General features: G+C 32.1%; 1 protein-coding gene across 1 annotated transcript; it reads left to right on the plus strand.

Moving 5' to 3' along the window:
* The first annotated feature begins 9774 nt into the window (after positions 1-9774).
* Positions 9775-16172, plus strand: LOC144563066 (amino acid transporter AVT1I-like). The gene is made up of 3 exons (XM_078312438.1): positions 9775-10001; positions 14874-15481; positions 15596-16172. Exons 1-3 carry the CDS (start codon positions 9788-9790, stop codon positions 16106-16108), a joined length of 1335 nt encoding a protein of 444 aa, XP_078168564.1. The 5' UTR covers positions 9775-9787; the 3' UTR covers positions 16109-16172.
* The last annotated feature ends 1048 nt before the right edge of the window (positions 16173-17220 follow it).

Genomic DNA, 17220 nt, shown 5'->3' on the forward strand with positions numbered 1-17220 from the left:
CAAATAAACCAAATAAATAAAATTAGCAAGGAATTGTAGACCGAATGCCCTTAGATTTCCTCAAACTTGAAAGCAACCAAAATTATCTTTTACTTTTTTTTTTTACCTTTATTGCTTTAAACCTCATCCTCTTCTCGGGTATTGAACCCAAACCCTAGGAAGTTAGAGAAAACAAATCCCCCAATCAACCTTTACTTTCTTTAATAATCTGAAACGAATCAATAGAGTTATAGACTAGTATTTCTCGATTTTCCTGTGGATCGATACCCAAAGTACTACAAGGATAGGTTGTGCGCTTGCAACTAACATTTCTTTTAGTATTTAGGTTTATAAATTAAAAGTCTAAAGAGTATAAAAACAAGTATAAAATCCTATACTTAGAATACTCAACAAGCACACAAGCAACAATGACTTTTTCTAGATCTATAAATACAAAATATTGAAGTTGAGGGCGGTTAGAGTGTCAATCCAAACTTTGGTATAGCTTTTATTTATAGTGAGCTGCCAAAAAGGAAGTAAGTGGGGCTGACCGTTGCAACGGTATATGGACCATTACAATGGTAGGATAGTGCGAATAGGTTTGGATATGCAACGGTCAAGGACCGTTGTAACGTTCTCCACAACGGAAGTCTCTGTCTCAACTTTCGGCTGGAGACGCTTGATTTCGATTTAATATGGCGTAGTCATTTTTGTGATTTTATTTATTATGTTGCAATGGTTCCTGGATCATGGCAATGGTAGACCTCACTTAGTTCAGTCTGAAGCTTATTTTACTAATTTTATATATTAATTGTCCTTAATCTTGAGTTATGTTTTTGCTATCCATACTCTTGTGCTTCAAGACCACATCCTTGATGTTATATTGCAGTTCATTGATTCATCCTCTATGTGTATTTATTGTATCTCCAGTTGTCATGAACCTGCACGTCTCAAGAAGGAAAACTGTAAAATGCAATTATGTATGTTTTGCAAATCCAGTCAAACGAGCAAGTCGACCAAAAGCCAACAGTAAGAAAATATTCTAATATGAGTTTATTATTCTAATTTATTGCAATTTCCAATTGCAGTACTAATTATATTTTGTTTAAAATAATACACATTTCAGTGCCCTGTACAAGGGGGAGACTGGAAATGCAGCTATTTTGTGATGAAAAATATAGAGTTCATCATCAAAAATTATTTTAGATCTTTTCCAAGAGTTTGCCAATTAATTACCTGATTTGATCTCTCTATCATGCATGTTTTTGGATTCATCTGTTATATATATGTATATGTTGTCAATATGTTCGGGGTTCGTTCATGTAGAGCAAATTGAGCCATACACCGTATAAGGAAAGTGAACTACATGCGATCCATACAACATGGTGCAAGTACTTCTTGGATCATGTTTTACCTCCTCGGCAAAGGCACGTCTGAATTGAAACTTGGTTAGTTTTTGGTACACATATATGAAGTGCATTTTTGTGGTAATTGAAAACAACAGTTAGTTATTGGTACACATATATGATATACATTTTTGTCGTTGGTACAATCAGTGGGTACAATTGCGCGAAAGCTTTGCTGATGATAATTATGGATTGTTGTGAGAGGATACATACATTTCTGCTGGTACAATTAGTGATATACAATTAATTATATATATGGCTTGCTGGTAATCTATAATGTTGTTATATTACAGATATGTATGTTGTTGTTAGGTACAATATGCGTGCATTATGCATGTTGTATATTTATATATTTGGTTGAATGCATGTTTAAAATTGTTGGTTGAAATGATGGGTTTAAAAAAAGGGCTAGCAAATGGAGGCTAATGGGGCATAATTGAAATATATATATATGAGATAGGCTACGGTGAGTTGCGAAGTAAAACGCGTTTCTACTTCACGCCGTATTTTTATTTTGAAAGTCCAAACGACCGATCCGAACCGTTAGATATTTAATCCATATTGAAATGTGCTTGGAGACCAAATTTCATATTTTTTGGAATTTTTTTACTATTTATTAAGCATTTTTGAAAATTGCTGTTTTGCTGTGAACAGTGAAAAACAGTAAAATTTTCTGGACCATCAGATTAGCGACTTTCAAAATTGCTTAATAAATAGTAAAAAAATTCCAAAAAATGTAAAATTTGGTCTCCAAGCACATTTCAATATGGAGAACAAGATGAACGGTTCGGATTGACGTTTTGAACTTTTAAATCGCAAAATATGAGCGTGAAGTAAAATAGTCGCTTTACTTCACAACTCACCGTAGCTCAGCTCTATATATATATATATATATATATATATATATATGATTTGGCTAATATGCTATGGGTAGCTAAGAGGACTCCCGTGCTACGGCTCAATATTCGACTTTTCAAAATTCTAATGGTCGATCCGAAATGTTCATCTTGTTCTCCATATTAATATGTGTTTGGAGACCAAATTTTATATTTTTTGGAAAATTTTTACTATTTTTTTAGATTTATTGAATATTGCTGTTTTTATGGTCCAGATTTATCTGAAAAACAACGATTTTCAATAAATCTAAAAAAATAGATACAAAAATACTGTTTTTAGCTGGTTCAGATTTACTGATTTTGTACTTATCTAAAAAAATAGTAAAAAAAATCCTAAAAATATAAAATTTGGTCTCCAAACATATTTTAGTATGGAGGTTAGGTTGAGCGGTTCGGATCGACTATTTGAACTTTGAAAATGATGGAGAGAGATGGAGGCATGATGGAGGCACAAAAACATGGAGGCATTTGAATATATATATATATATATATATAAAATCTGTATATATATATATATATAATCTGTATATATATATATATACAGAGAGTACGGCTAACGCGCTTCCTCTAGCATATGGGCCGAAATGCTTCCGGTGGAAATTTGAAATTTCAAAATCCAAAAAGTTGATCTGAACCGTTCATCTCCTTCTCCATATTAATATCTGCTTGGAGACCAAATTTTACATTTTTCTGAATTTTTTTACTATTTATTAAGCCACTATGAAAATCGCTGATCCAACGGTGGCTTAACAAAACAGTAAAACCATTGGATCAGCGATTTTCAAAGTGGCTTAATAAATAGTAAAAAAATTCAGAAAAATGTAAAATTTGGTCTCCAAGCAGATATTAATACGGAGAAGAAGATGAACGGTTCAGATCGACTTTTTGGATTATGAAATTTCAAATTTCCACCGGAAGCATTTCGGCCCATATGCTAGAGGAAGCGCGTTAGCCGTACTCTATATACAGATATAGAGATGGGCTACGGTGAGTTCCGAAGTAAAGTGACTATTTTACTTCACGCTCATATTTGGCAATTTTAAAGTTCAAAACGTCAATTCGAACCGTTCATCTTGTTCTCCATATTGAAATGTACTTGGAGACCAAATTTTACATTTTTTGGAATTTTTTACTATTTATTAAGCAATTTTGAATGCCGCTGATCTGATGGTCCAGAAAATTTTATTGTTTTTTTACTGTTCACAGCAAAACAACAATTTTAAAAAATGCTTAATAAATAGTAAAAAAAGTCCAAAAAATATAAAATTTGGTCTCCAAGCACATTTCAATATGGATTAAACATCTAACGGTTCGGATCGGTCGTTTGAACTTTCAAAATGAAAATACGGCGTGAAGTACAAACGCGTTTTACTTCGCAACTCACCATAGCTCATCTCTATAGATATATATATAGAGTAAGGCTACGCTACTTCGCGAATTAAACGGGCTGTTTTAATTCGCGCTCATATCTCTAGCTTCGAAGTTCAAATAGATGATCCAAACCGTTAGATGTTTAATCTATATTAAAATGTGCTTGGAGACCAAATTTTACATTTTTGGGAATTTTTTTACTATTTATGAAGATGGTTTTAAAATCGCTGTTTTTTAATGGTGGAGAATTTTAATAAAAACAGTGATTTTCAAACCATCTTAATAAATAGTAAAAAAATTTCAAAAAATATAAAATTCGGTCTCCAAGCACATTTTAATATAGATTAAACATCTAACGGTTTGGATCATCTATTTGAACTTCGAAGCTAGAGATATGAGCGCGAATTAAAACAGCCCGTTTAATTCGCGAAGTAGCGTAGCCTTACTATATATATATATATATATATATATATATATAGTGGCTAATATCAAAACGTTTGCACCAACCCTCCTGTGCAACCGAGATAGTTTTCGATTTTTAAAGTTCAAATGATAAATCTAAACCGTTAGATGTGTTCTACATATTAAAATCTGCTTGGAGACCAAATTTTACATTTTTTGAAATTTTTTACTATTTATTAAGCCACTTTGAAAATCGCTGATCCAACGGTGGCTTATCAAACAGTAAAATCAGAACCAAACCGTTGGATCAACGATTTTCAAAGTGACTTAAAAAATAGTAAAAAAATTCCAAAAAATGTAAAATTTGGTTTCCAAGCACATTTTAATATGGAGAACACATCTAACGGTTCGGATCGATCATTTGGACTTTAAAAATCGGAAAATGACTTGGTTGCACGGGAGGCGTGGTGCAATCGATTGTATATTAGAAAAAATGACTTATAAACATATACCCTCATATGCTTATGTAAGTAGAGTAGCCAACCTCTATATATATATATATATAGAGTAAGGCTTGGGTGCTATGGATAGCATAGCGGCCTACGGTGCTACGGCTTAATATTTGAGTTTTTAAAATCCTAACGGTCGATCCGAACCATTCATCTTGTTCTCCATATTAATATGTGTTTGGAGACCAAATTTTACATTTTTTGGAAATTTTTTACTATATTTTTAGCTAGGTAGAAAATCACTGGATCTAAAAAATTCTGCACCATTCAGATATTTGATTTTCTAGCTATCTAAAAAATAGTAAAAAATTTCCAAAAAATGTAAAATTTGGTCTCCAAGCACATTTCAATATGAAGAACAAGATGAACGGTTTGGATCGACGTTTTGAACTTTAAAATCACAAAATATGAGCGTGAAGTAAAAAATAGTCGCTTTACTTCGCAACTCACCGTAGCCCACCTCTATATATATATATATATATATATATATATATATATATATATATAAATCACCAACGGTTCAAATTAAAAAAAAATGCAAATAAAAGCAAAAACAATGTTGCATGTGACATTTATCATCGACAGAAAAAAAAACAAAAGCGATGCCATAGAATGCGCAGGGACCCACCGTCAACCACACTTACTATCGGTTGCCAAAAAAAAGCGATGACGTTAGGTACGTCCCACCCGATGGCCGAACGACCTTTGTCGATAGTATATTGATTAACGCCATCAGTTTTGAACTAATGTCAGTGTATAGACATTTTCTATCTGAGCAATATGCATCGGATCGGAACCCGATGGTGGAAGGTGATTTCAACCGATATAATTTTTTTTTGTAGTAGTGTTAACACTTGAAAAAAATAGAATCAGGATCGGTTATATATGCATATTAGTATCGGAATACAACCGATCCTGATCAGGGCGATACAGATACCAAACAAATCTGTACCGGTTATGCGACCGATCCTAATAGTCACTATCTGGATCGGTTGTTACTAAGAATCGATCCAGATAGGCACCATCAAGATCGGTTCTACAGTAAAACCGATCCAGATGACTGCTTATCTGGATCGGGTCTTAGTTAAGAACCAATCCAGATAAGCAGTCATCTGGATCAGTTGTACTGTAGAACCGATCTTGATGTATATTTTAAATTAGATTTTTTTTTAAATTTAGAAAACAATTATCTGGATCGGTTCTTATGTAAAAACCGATCCAGATTGTTGACGGTCTAGTGTCCAACTGGACCCCTCGTTAACGTGGCGCTGGTTGGACTTCCCATCACGAGTCAATATCTTGCGGTGGTTCGAGTCCCCGTTGAGTGAGACAGTTGAACTAGTGGTGGTTCGAGTCCCCCTAATGAGATACCAATAGCTGGGGTGGTTTGAGTCCCCTTGGTTAGGCAAAGAAGATCTAGCGGTGGTTCGAGTCCCCGTCTAGTGGCACGGCCAAGATCTAGTGGGGTTTGAGTCCCCCTGGTGAGGTAGTTAAAAACATGAAAGATAACTAAAGAAGTGTATTTGTGCTTTGTGTGTGTGTTTTAAATATGCATTAGTAAGATTACATGTGAGGATATAATTTTAATATCTTGTTTGTGTTAATAAGTTAATTTGACAAATTCCGGGACTGGAACTAAATCTCGTACTGAGAGACTGTTCGATCTCTCACCCGTTCCACTTTTATGTGGGTTTCAGGAAATGATGAGGCCGACATGGAGCACAAATAAGAGGGACGTGGATCTGGAGGTCAACGAGCAGATGACTCAAGTATCTTTTTATTTTCTTTCTAGTTAAACTTTAATTATCTCTTCGAAAGTGGATACATTGATTGACATGACAATTATCAGTTTGTTTGTCATATTTGTCTTGATCTCACGTTGAATGTGTGTAATCTACTCAAACTAATTGTGATGTTAAAAGACTCGTTTGACTTTTAAATATTGCATGAGTATTTATTATTGATAATATATGTGATGTGCAGACGTCTTACGTGTAAATACATGGCGGGTTGTCTCGGGGTGTGACACACTCTCTCTCTCTCTCTGTCTGTCTCTCTATATATATATATATAAATTACCAATGGTTCAAATTAAAAAGAAAACACAAATAAAAGTAAAAATGATGTTGTATGTGACATTTACCATCGGCAGAAAAAAAATGCAAGCGATGCTGGTGAACGCGCAGGAACCCACCATCAATCATACTTACTATCGGTTGCCAAACAAAAATGATGGCGTTGGGTACGTCCCACCCGATGGCCGAACGACCTCTGCCGATGGTATATTAATTAACGCCATCTGTTTTAAGCCGATGTTAGTGTATAGACATTTCATATCAGAGCAATATGCATCGGATCAAAACCCGATGACAGAACGTGATTTTAACCGTTTTTGGTAGTAGTGTTATCCTCATCAAAATGCTGCGTATCTGGAAGTCACATCCTTTTATTAATATATAATTATAATCATACTTCATTTTCAATCATAATATCAAAAGTGCACCCTGAAAATAAAATTAAAAAGGCAATGGAAACGTTTCTCTATTGTACTTGAAGGCGACATACGCTGGAACCAAATAAATTAAGGCGTAATACTAGCTAGGTACAAGCTTGTACATGAAAGCTACACCTGCGCTAGCGCTAGGAACATACAAAGTTCTGCCCGATTTGAACACTTCTTTCTACCTCGTACAAGAATAATCGTGTTTGGAACGTGATTCATGCGGGATCCGGAACGTGTTCCACTTTGTCCATGCTCTCTAACAAGAATGGTTTGAGATTCGGTACAACCCGGAGAACGCTGATAGGTCCTTTCATTGTTATGCTTTTGCGATTCTTACAACAGTCATATATATATATATATATATATATCTTACCTATTGTACGTTGACAGGAAAATAATTAATTTTATTGATTTTTTATTTTATAATATTTCAAACTCTTTTACAGTGCCTATTTATAGGCGACAAAATTAATATTTCAATCTCTATACAGAAGATCAAGATACATTTCATTACTCGAAAAAGTCATTTCTTCATATTTATTTTAATCCAGCATTAATATAGAATGATAGATCTAGCTAGTGACAATTAATGACAGTACTCTTCGTGTAAAAAGTTGTGGAATGCAAATTTTAATGGACATTAAATTAATAAATGTTGATATATAGAGTAGAACTAGGGTGTTCTTAAGCTCACCAAAGTGTTTGGTGAGCTTGACTCCAAAATCTATCAAATTAGTTTCAAATGACGAATCCGAACCGTTGGAATCCGCCTATTTTACGTGTGATGCGTTTACATGTGAAATTTTGGAACTTTCGAATTAGTTTAGTATAAAGTCAAGCGGTCAAAACATGTTCAAAAAATGAATGCACTAAAATTAATTTATTAACCTTCTAATTTTGACCAATTGACTTTATACTAAACTAATTTGAAAGTTAAAAAATTTCACATGTAGACGCATCACACGTAAAATAGACGGGTTCCAACGGTTCGGATTCGTCATTTGAAACCGATTTGACGGGTTTTGGAGTCAAGCTCACCAAACACTTTGGTGAGCTTAAGAACACCCTAGTTCTACTCTGATATATATATATATATATATATATATTTGCTAGACTTCAATCTTTATGTCTTGAGAAATACACCCAAGCAATAAAGATAAGGTTAGGACTAAATCCAGTATTATTTTGCCCAAAAAGCGAAAAGACTTTTTATAATAGTTATCGATTCCAATTTTAGTTGAAACTCTTGAAGTAGTTGATTGTAAATGAACCTTGACAAGACGCGTTGTTCTCTCAATCTCTTCCTCTTATATATCTCTTATCTATTATTTGTTGTCGTCGCACGTATATATTGTGGCTCCTATATATTATTTTATTATAATACCTTTACTATATCTAATTACATTTACAGAGTATAGACTATTAGTCGTCACTTATACTCAATTCTATTACATATCAATGGTCACTAATTATCAAAAGGTGTCTTAGAAGCTCAAATTACTAGAATGACACTAAAAAATGGAAATTGTATCATATGGATTTTTTTGTAGGAGGGTCCAAATGTCTTCATTTTTTATGTCACAACCATGCCTTCATTTTCTAAAAATTTAATAATTCAAAACTTAAAATTAAAAGTCAAAATAAAACCGTTGGATATAATCTACATTATTTTATCTATACACGTGTAAGAAGTTATGACATTTCAATTTTATTTTGGTTATCATCAAGAGCTTGTAAAAACCGTAATAATGTGGATAATTTATAGACGTTGATTTTTTAACTTATTGATTCACATAAAAAATAAAATTGAAATATGATAATTTTTTTATGAGCACATAGAGAAAAATAACATAGATGACATCTAACGGTTTTATTTTGAATTTTAAGTTTTAAATTTCGAGTTATTAAAATTGTAAAAAATAAAAACATGGTGGAGGCGCAAAAAAATAGAGGCATTTGAACCTCATGTATATTTTATTGAAAGTTTTGTTGGCTCCTTTTTCTGTAAATTCCTCTGGCGTTTCTTCCTTTTGAATTCGTAGTTCATTAAGAAATATAGATAAAGACTAGTTATTTAAACATTTGTTTTTTTTTTTTTTTTTATTCTTTTAGAAAACAACACACATGCATGCATGCATTTTATAAAATGTTACCAACTCTCGAACCTTTAGATAACTTTTTACTCCTTCGGATCCAGAATCTGAATATATTAATTGATCTTTATGAAAGTATATCAAATATTTGCTTTTAGATTTAACCTTTAATATTCTGAAATTAAAGGGAGATTATTTGACAATGCTTTATTTTGATAATTTGGACAATCTTTAAAGTGAAGCTTAAGTTTGAAATTAAATATTAATTATAACATAATCTATATTTAATTATCCATAATGAAATTTAACAGTTTGATGCATCCGCAAACAATACGTCAATTATATAAAACTAAATTATTAACCTATTTTTATGTATAATAACATATTTATAAATTTAATACTACTCACATGTTGCATTCACAAATCCAACTATATTCATATGTTCGCCTCTACCAGTTATATATAGAAAGCTCTTAATCATTTACCATTAATTCATAGCTAAAAACAAATACATGGACCATGGAGCAGGAAATTTTATAGAACAATAATGCATCCACCATTGACTGCACAGGCAAATGTGCTATATATATAAAACCATGTAATGGTTAACACACCCACACACACAGAGATGATTGCTAATTCTGCTCATGCGGTGCCAAACCAAGAGAGAGATGATGAGATTTCTTTAACAAAACCTCTCATCTCACAAGAAAACTACAGGCATAATGAGGTGGACCAATTATACCGAAACACACAGGATTTGGAAGGGCAGCTTCCCTCTTGCAAAAATAATGGTGCTTCCTTTGCCAGAACTAGTCTCAATCTCACCAATGCTGTCTCTGGTACCTCTTCTACCTCCTTCTTCTTCTTCTTCTTCTTCTTAAACTTTTTGGACTAATGGTTCAACAATGTCAACTATCACTGTTCTATTAATTTGTACCTTGATAATTGTTTTACTCATCATCCAATGGGTTCATGCATGCAGCCTACATACTCTCATATATTTTATACTTACAGTTTGTATTTATCGTTTTGAAAACAATATAACGTTAATTTCGTCCACATCTTGAGTATAAATAAATTCTCTTGGAGGCCCACAAACAGAGACAATATATATTATATATTATGTTCAGCTTTCACAGTTCAAACCCCTTCTTAGCTACCAAATATAACAAGTGGCAAAGCTTCTTTTCTTTTCTTTTATTCAGTTTGAAAGATCAAACAATGAATTATAAAACAAAGAACAAAAACAAGCTCAACAATTCTCCATTGTAGTTTAGGGAGTGCTATATATTTTCAAAGCACTAATTATACTATTCAATGATAAAAAAAATTTACATCTTATTATCTAGGAGCCTGATAATTGTATCCCAAATAAAATCTTCAAATGTATTCTCCAAGTAGTTTAATAGAAAAAAAACTGTCAATATTATATAACTTTTATTTCCAGCGCAAATATTCAAATATGTAAAGCTCTGTTTATAATATTTTACAATGTCACTTACAAGCATTAAAATTCTAAATATATATAGTTTTTTATTTTTGTTTTCAAGCCAAAAACAGAAAGATTCATTTCACCTTTTTTTTTCTCTAATCATTCTCATCCATTTTCCTGACGACCCGTAATGAATTTTGCAAATCTAAAAGTACGAACGTTTTTTACTCGATTTTCTCTTTCAAATAGATCCATAAAGAATAACTTTCGAGTTATATTTGTATCGTAATTTTTTTACTACTTTAAAAATCTGTAACTTTCAGTTTTTTTTTTATTTTGCTTAAAAATAATTTAAACCACTATTTACAAGCCTTCAAATCTTTCGTATAAACCTCATGCACAAGCATATAGACCTCATTAATAACACTTTAAATCTCTAGAATAAAACGTATAAAGCTCATGTACAAAAAATTTAAACCTCAACAACAAAGCTTCAAAAACATATAAACCTCAACAATAACACTTCATTTACAAAGCTCATGTACAAAACATATAAACCTCATGTACAAAGCCTTGAAAATTTTAATGGTTGTAGACTGAGATTTAAAAACTTGAAAAATTTAAAGTGCTCATGATGAGTTTTACTTAAAAAAAAAACAAATGACTTTGAGATTACTCAAAAGTATTTCTTCATAGATCTTATTTGAAAGATAAAATCAAATAGAAAACATTCGTATTTTTATATTCGTAAAATTCTTCATTAATCATCGAAAAAATGAATTAGAATGATAATAGAAAAAAATAAAAAAATAGTGGATAAAAATAATCTTTTATTTTCTAGCTTGAAGACAAAAATAGTTGAGAATTAAAACTATCTACAAATACTTTCAAACAAGGTTTATATGTTTATGAGTAACATTTTAAAATGTTATAAGTATAGCTTTAAATGTTTGAATATTAGTGTTGAAAATGAAAGTTAGACTGGATTGCATGGGGAATGATTAACGTGCAAGACAAAATTAGAAACATATTGATTGAACTGATTTCCAAATTTAGAAATTTATCAGTTAAATTAGTTGGGAAGAGTATAATGGCTTGGTACCAGAATATTTCTCTAATATCTAACTTGTCCTTTCTTGAATAAAGAAGCTGACAAAAAAAAGTAACTGCAACCAGAGACAACTCGGTGCAATTAAAGCAACTTATAAATAGGCAGTCATATCATAAGGCTGGATGGTTTTAGTGCATCGAACCAAATAGTTTTCTTAAAAGGAAAAGAATTGCAATGAGCAATCATATATCATCCTTCATTTTTAAGCTTCTCATCAGACTTGAGCCCCCATTTTAAACTAGAACGAGTAGTGTGCTTTCTTAGCATCTCCAAATCTGAGTTTTATATTTCAAGCTATTATTATATGATAGATGATTAATGAAACGGGGACATATTATGAGAAACAAATATATCAATGAAAATAATAATTATCTAAAAATTAAAACACATATTAATAAAAAAATTATATGATTCTGAAGTTTTAATTAACTTTAATTGTGACCTCTGATAACAATTTGATGATGTGATTATTTTTTATTTTTAAGTATCAATGATATCAAATAATAGCTCGATTCGAATCTAATATCAAATATCATACAACAATTCAATATCAACATATAATATGATATCAAAAAACATAAATAAAAAGTGTTATCGTGTGTATGTATATGATATATACACACACACACACATTATAAGAAAAATATATATTCACACACACGTTCTAATTTATATTATTCTTTGTTTCCAATTTAGAACACACACACATTGATATATTCTATATCGGAAATATATTCTAAATTGCCCACACCAATATGTATAGAAACAAAGAAAGAGAAATAAGGAAATTTAAAAAAAAATGATTTCCATTGTGATATTTATAGAAACGAAGAAGTAAGGAAACAATAAATAAGAAAAATGAAATGTGGAGTCTTCTCAATTGAAGAGGAGAAATATGGAAACAAAAAAAAAATAAGAAAATGGATAAATATATCGCTAAATTTCAGATTTTATTCAATTTTAATTGTAACGTATCGTGTAGCAACATATGTGGTGAGTATGTTTTTAACTAAATTTAGACTTCTATACATAAAACATATGCATTTAATCAAAAGAAGACAAAATATGTAATTGGAGAGCTGAGATCAAATCCGAAGTTCCATCTCTCAATCGTAGCCGTTGACGGATCGGACACCCAACGTGCTTAATAGAATAGAGATTATATGAGTATATCTTGCCATTTACTTAATCAGAATTAGGTGACCTACATTTTGTACTTTTCAGAGATATTTTATTAGCATATAGAAAACATAATAATGTATACGATACAAATATATTATATAGTGAGGTCACAGAAAATCGCTTTTCTCATTTTCATAGAATTAAACAAGACCAATATATCAAATGCCTTAAATGGATTTTGGTACAGGAGTGCATTTGTAATTAATTTCTTTATTAAGAGCGTTATTTAATTTAAAGAAAATAAAAGTATTTATTAATTAAGAATAATTAATATGCAAAATAATTAAATTAGTGTGCTTAAAATAGCATTGTTAAATGTTGACGTATATAATTGGACAAAATATATAGAGATCGATTGATATAATTGGAAACAATATGTCTACAATAGCTTGACCATAAATGATTGCACAAATTAAATGGAGATAGGACGATTCAACTGCTGCTGCAAACTTTTTTTTTTTTTTTCCTAAATAGCCATTGGATAAAATTAGCAGCTTCTCTCTCTCTTTAAAATTAATTAGGTCTTTTTTTTAAGGAGTATGATAATTGTACCCTAAACAAAATCTCCGAGCGCGTCCCCTAAGTAGTTTCAAATTACAAACTTTTAATATTATCTAAACATTTAAACCTTTGTTTATAACATTTAGAGACTACTTAGGGGGGTAGTCTTTAAGGTCATGTTTGGTTGTGGAGTAAAGTTAAACCGGATTAAATTGCTTACTCCAAGCTAAATCGGAGTAAGTTAATCATGTTTGGTGGAGTAAGCTAAACCACCTCTTTAGGTGTAAGTTACTCCGGTTTAGCTCAAATCTTACTCCATCTTAAACCGCCTATGTTACTCCTCATTTGGCTCCTTAAGCGTGGAGTAAGGGGTTTACTCCACCTCTTACTCCACAACCAAACATGGCCTTATAAATGTTATAAACAGAACTTTAAATGTTATAACCATAGTTTTAAATGTTTTGATATTAGTATTGAAAATGAAAGTTAGATGATATTATAATGTTTTTTCTATTAAACTACTTGAGGGACACGCTCGGGTATGATGGCTCGAGTACATAACATTTCTCTTTTTCTAATGTCCGTCGTAGTGACGAAGAGAGAGATAGATACAGACATACATGACACCAATCGAAGCTGTCGTGTCAATTGAGGAGGGAGATGACGGGTTATTTTTGACAAGACCTCTTCTCTCAAGAGAAAAAAAACCAAGATTTTGCACTAGAAAAATGTGATAGTTTTAGCCATCTAGAAAAGCAAATTCCCTTTAACAATGGTGCTTCATTTTCTCAGGCCAGTATCAATCTCATCAATGCCGTCTCAGGCTGATTTTACATAGTCTTTGTGATTAAATGATATTTTTCGGTTATCCAGCTTCCTGTCGTGAACCCTTTGGTGGATGCTAAATTTATAAATAAATAAAACAATTTGATAACTTCTAGTTTTTATTTTTTTATTTTTTAATTATTTTTTAATTTTTATGAAATCCATAGTAGTGGCTACCTGGTTTTCAATTATTTATTACTTAAATGGTACCCTAGATCAAAAATTTCAACCCCATTGGAGCAAAATATGGACCGAGGAGAGATCAAGATGATCAACTAATATTTCAACTCTAATGTTTTCTCAAAAAGAAATGGAAAGGAAAAGTTGCAAATTTAAGAATTACATCATCTGATATATATCCTGAGCAAGATAGCAGAGTTGCGGATAGTTAGATAAAAATTAGTCATTCTTGTACTGTGAAACTTGATAATTTATTAATTTACCCCTGTAAATTCTATTCAAGCAGTTGAAATCAAACAGTTCCTACTTGTTTAGACTTTAAAAATCATTATCAACAATTGAGTATTGAGCAGTCACTACCAAGTTTCTCAAAAAGAAAAAAAAAAAAGAATTGAGTATTGCTTTTGATTGACCTCCATCTTTTCACTACTTTTGTTGTACTTGTGATAATAATTTGGTCTTTTTTTGTTTTTATTCTAGGCATCGGTGTCCTCTTAATGCCTTATGCTCTCTCACAAGGAGGATGGCTAAGCCTCGTAATCTTCCTATTAGTTGGAATATTATGTTACTACACCGGAATCCTGATCCAACGCTGCATGCGTGCCGATCCATCCATTAATAGCTATCCAGACATAGGCCGCTACGCCTTTGGCCCCATTGGTCAGAATATTATTGCTGCCTTTATGTACATTGAACTATACCTAGTTGCAATTAGTTTTCTTATCCTAGAAGGAGATAACTTAGACAAGCTATTTCCCGGCACAAGAGTCGAGTTCTCTTTCATAAAGTTGGAAGGGAAGAAATTGTTCTTACTACTTGCTGCAGGCATAATTTTACCGACTACTTGGGTTAGAGACATGGCAATGCTCGCGTATGTGTCGGCTATTGGATTAGTGGCATCAGTTGTGTTGACAGGTTCGCTGATTTGGGCGTGCATAGCTGACACAGGATTTCAACATGCCAAAGGAGACGTGTTCAATCTACAAGGTTTACCAACCGCTCTCGGGTTGTATTTCGTGTGTTTCGCTGGCCATGCTGTTTTCCCGACCATCTATTCTTCAATGAGGAACAAGAACCAATTCTCTAAGGTCAATAATTAACATTTTGCTGATCTCAGTTTCTTATATATGCCATCCTTTGTAAATTTAGTAATAACTTCCTTTATCGCTTCCGAGAGTAACTAGACTATTTGAAAAATGCAGGTATTGTTCATCTCAACAATTTTATGCACTCTAAATTATGGCCTCACAGCAATACTTGGCTACCTAATATATGGAAATGAAGTTCAATCTCAAGTGACATTAAACCTTCCCTCGGAAAAGATCTACACAAAAATCGCAATCTACACAACATTAATCAATCCGCTTGGGAAATATGCACTTCTGATTTCTCCAATCACTTGTGCCATCGAACAAAGAATTTCTCCTGTTGTTAAAAGGTCTACAAGCTTCGCCATAAGAACCCTAGTTCTTTCAAGCACAGTTGTACTAGCATCAAGTGTTCCATTTTTCGGCTATCTAATGTCATTTATAGGATCATTTCTCAGCGTAATGGCAACTGTTTTGTTCCCATGCGTGTGTTATCTAAAAATTTATAGGACTTTCAGGGTTGTTAGTTTCGAGTTAGTGGCAATTTTATTTATTTTGATTATTGGCATTTTAGTTGCCGTTATTGGAGCATATACATCTTTGCAACAGATTATTAGTAGTTTGTAGATTATTAAATGTACGTATCTTCCCGGTTAACGGCAATAAAAAGTTTTCAAGTTGTTTGCTTGCATTCTGTACTTGTGTATTAATTGCTTCTATTTGTAACGATATATATATATATATTTGTTTCTTTGGCTTTTCTCTTTTTGCTTACATTGCATTTGAACTCTTTTGGCTTCTCTTTTCTCTTTTTGTTTCTTTGGCTTTTTTTTTTTTTTGAAGGCCAGCAGAAGCTGACATTTCGATTGATTTAAAAAAGTTATTTACAAGCTCAAATCTAACCATGTACATAATTGTCTATATTTATAATTACAATTTCGCTATGTTGCTGTTCTCTGTATAATTACAATTTCGAAAGAAAAGAAAAGGAATTGCTGCTCATTGCACAGTTCATAATTTGGCGAGAGCGATGGTGCAGAATATTCAGAGACAGAAACAAAATGATTAATGAACTGGTGGAACAGATGAAGGAGCAATGGGAGGTACTGGCAAAAGTCAACACAGGAAGAACAAGACAGAATTGAGAAGTCAAAAGAAGAAAATTTTTACTGCTTTCAATAATCGAATTTACTTTCAGTATTTACTTCATGCACTTTTACTTTACAAAAAACTTATGTTTCAGATATCTGTATCTTTATTTTCAGAGTTCCTAATCAGCAACTCAAAACCTGTGACCAACAAAGGTTAATGAAATGAGGGCTAGACCCTTATTGTTCCTCAAAAAAAAAAAAAAATTGTCCTTCTGTACTTGATAGAAAGATGAGACTGGAGCACTCTCCGTGACTGTGATTTAAATGATTGTGTTTTTTTTACGCTAGCACACTTATCTTTGGAGAAGGAAATTTGTTATGTCGTGATTAAGGTACGGAACGTCACATTATATTACATAACATATCACATTACGTGATTCACGTGACGTGACCATTTGTGTGACATGATCGCATTCAAGCAAAAATTAACTAGTCATGTCACATTACATCACGTAGTCATGTCACAATATGAAACATATAATATCTATCATTTTATAGTTAACTTTTAGCTTTTATTATTATGCATAAAGTATTTAGGTTTTTCTCTTAGTGTAGGTTCAGTTATACTGGCACTCATGTAGTACTGGT

Source organism: Carex rostrata, chromosome 12, assembly GCF_964058835.1.
Source record: "Carex rostrata chromosome 12, lpCarRost1.2, whole genome shotgun sequence".
Taxonomy (NCBI): domain Eukaryota; kingdom Viridiplantae; phylum Streptophyta; class Magnoliopsida; order Poales; family Cyperaceae; genus Carex; species Carex rostrata.

Coding starts and splice junctions, on each gene's coding strand:
- LOC144563066 (XM_078312438.1), top strand. CDS start 9,788: ATGATTGCTAATTCTGCTCATGCGGTGCCAAACCAAGAGAGAGATGAT. Junction 10,002..14,873: donor TCTCACCAATGCTGTCTCTG/GTACCTCTTCTA, acceptor TTTTTATTCTAG/GCATCGGTGTCCTCTTAATG. Junction 15,482..15,595: donor ACAAGAACCAATTCTCTAAG/GTCAATAATTAA, acceptor TGAAAAATGCAG/GTATTGTTCATCTCAACAAT.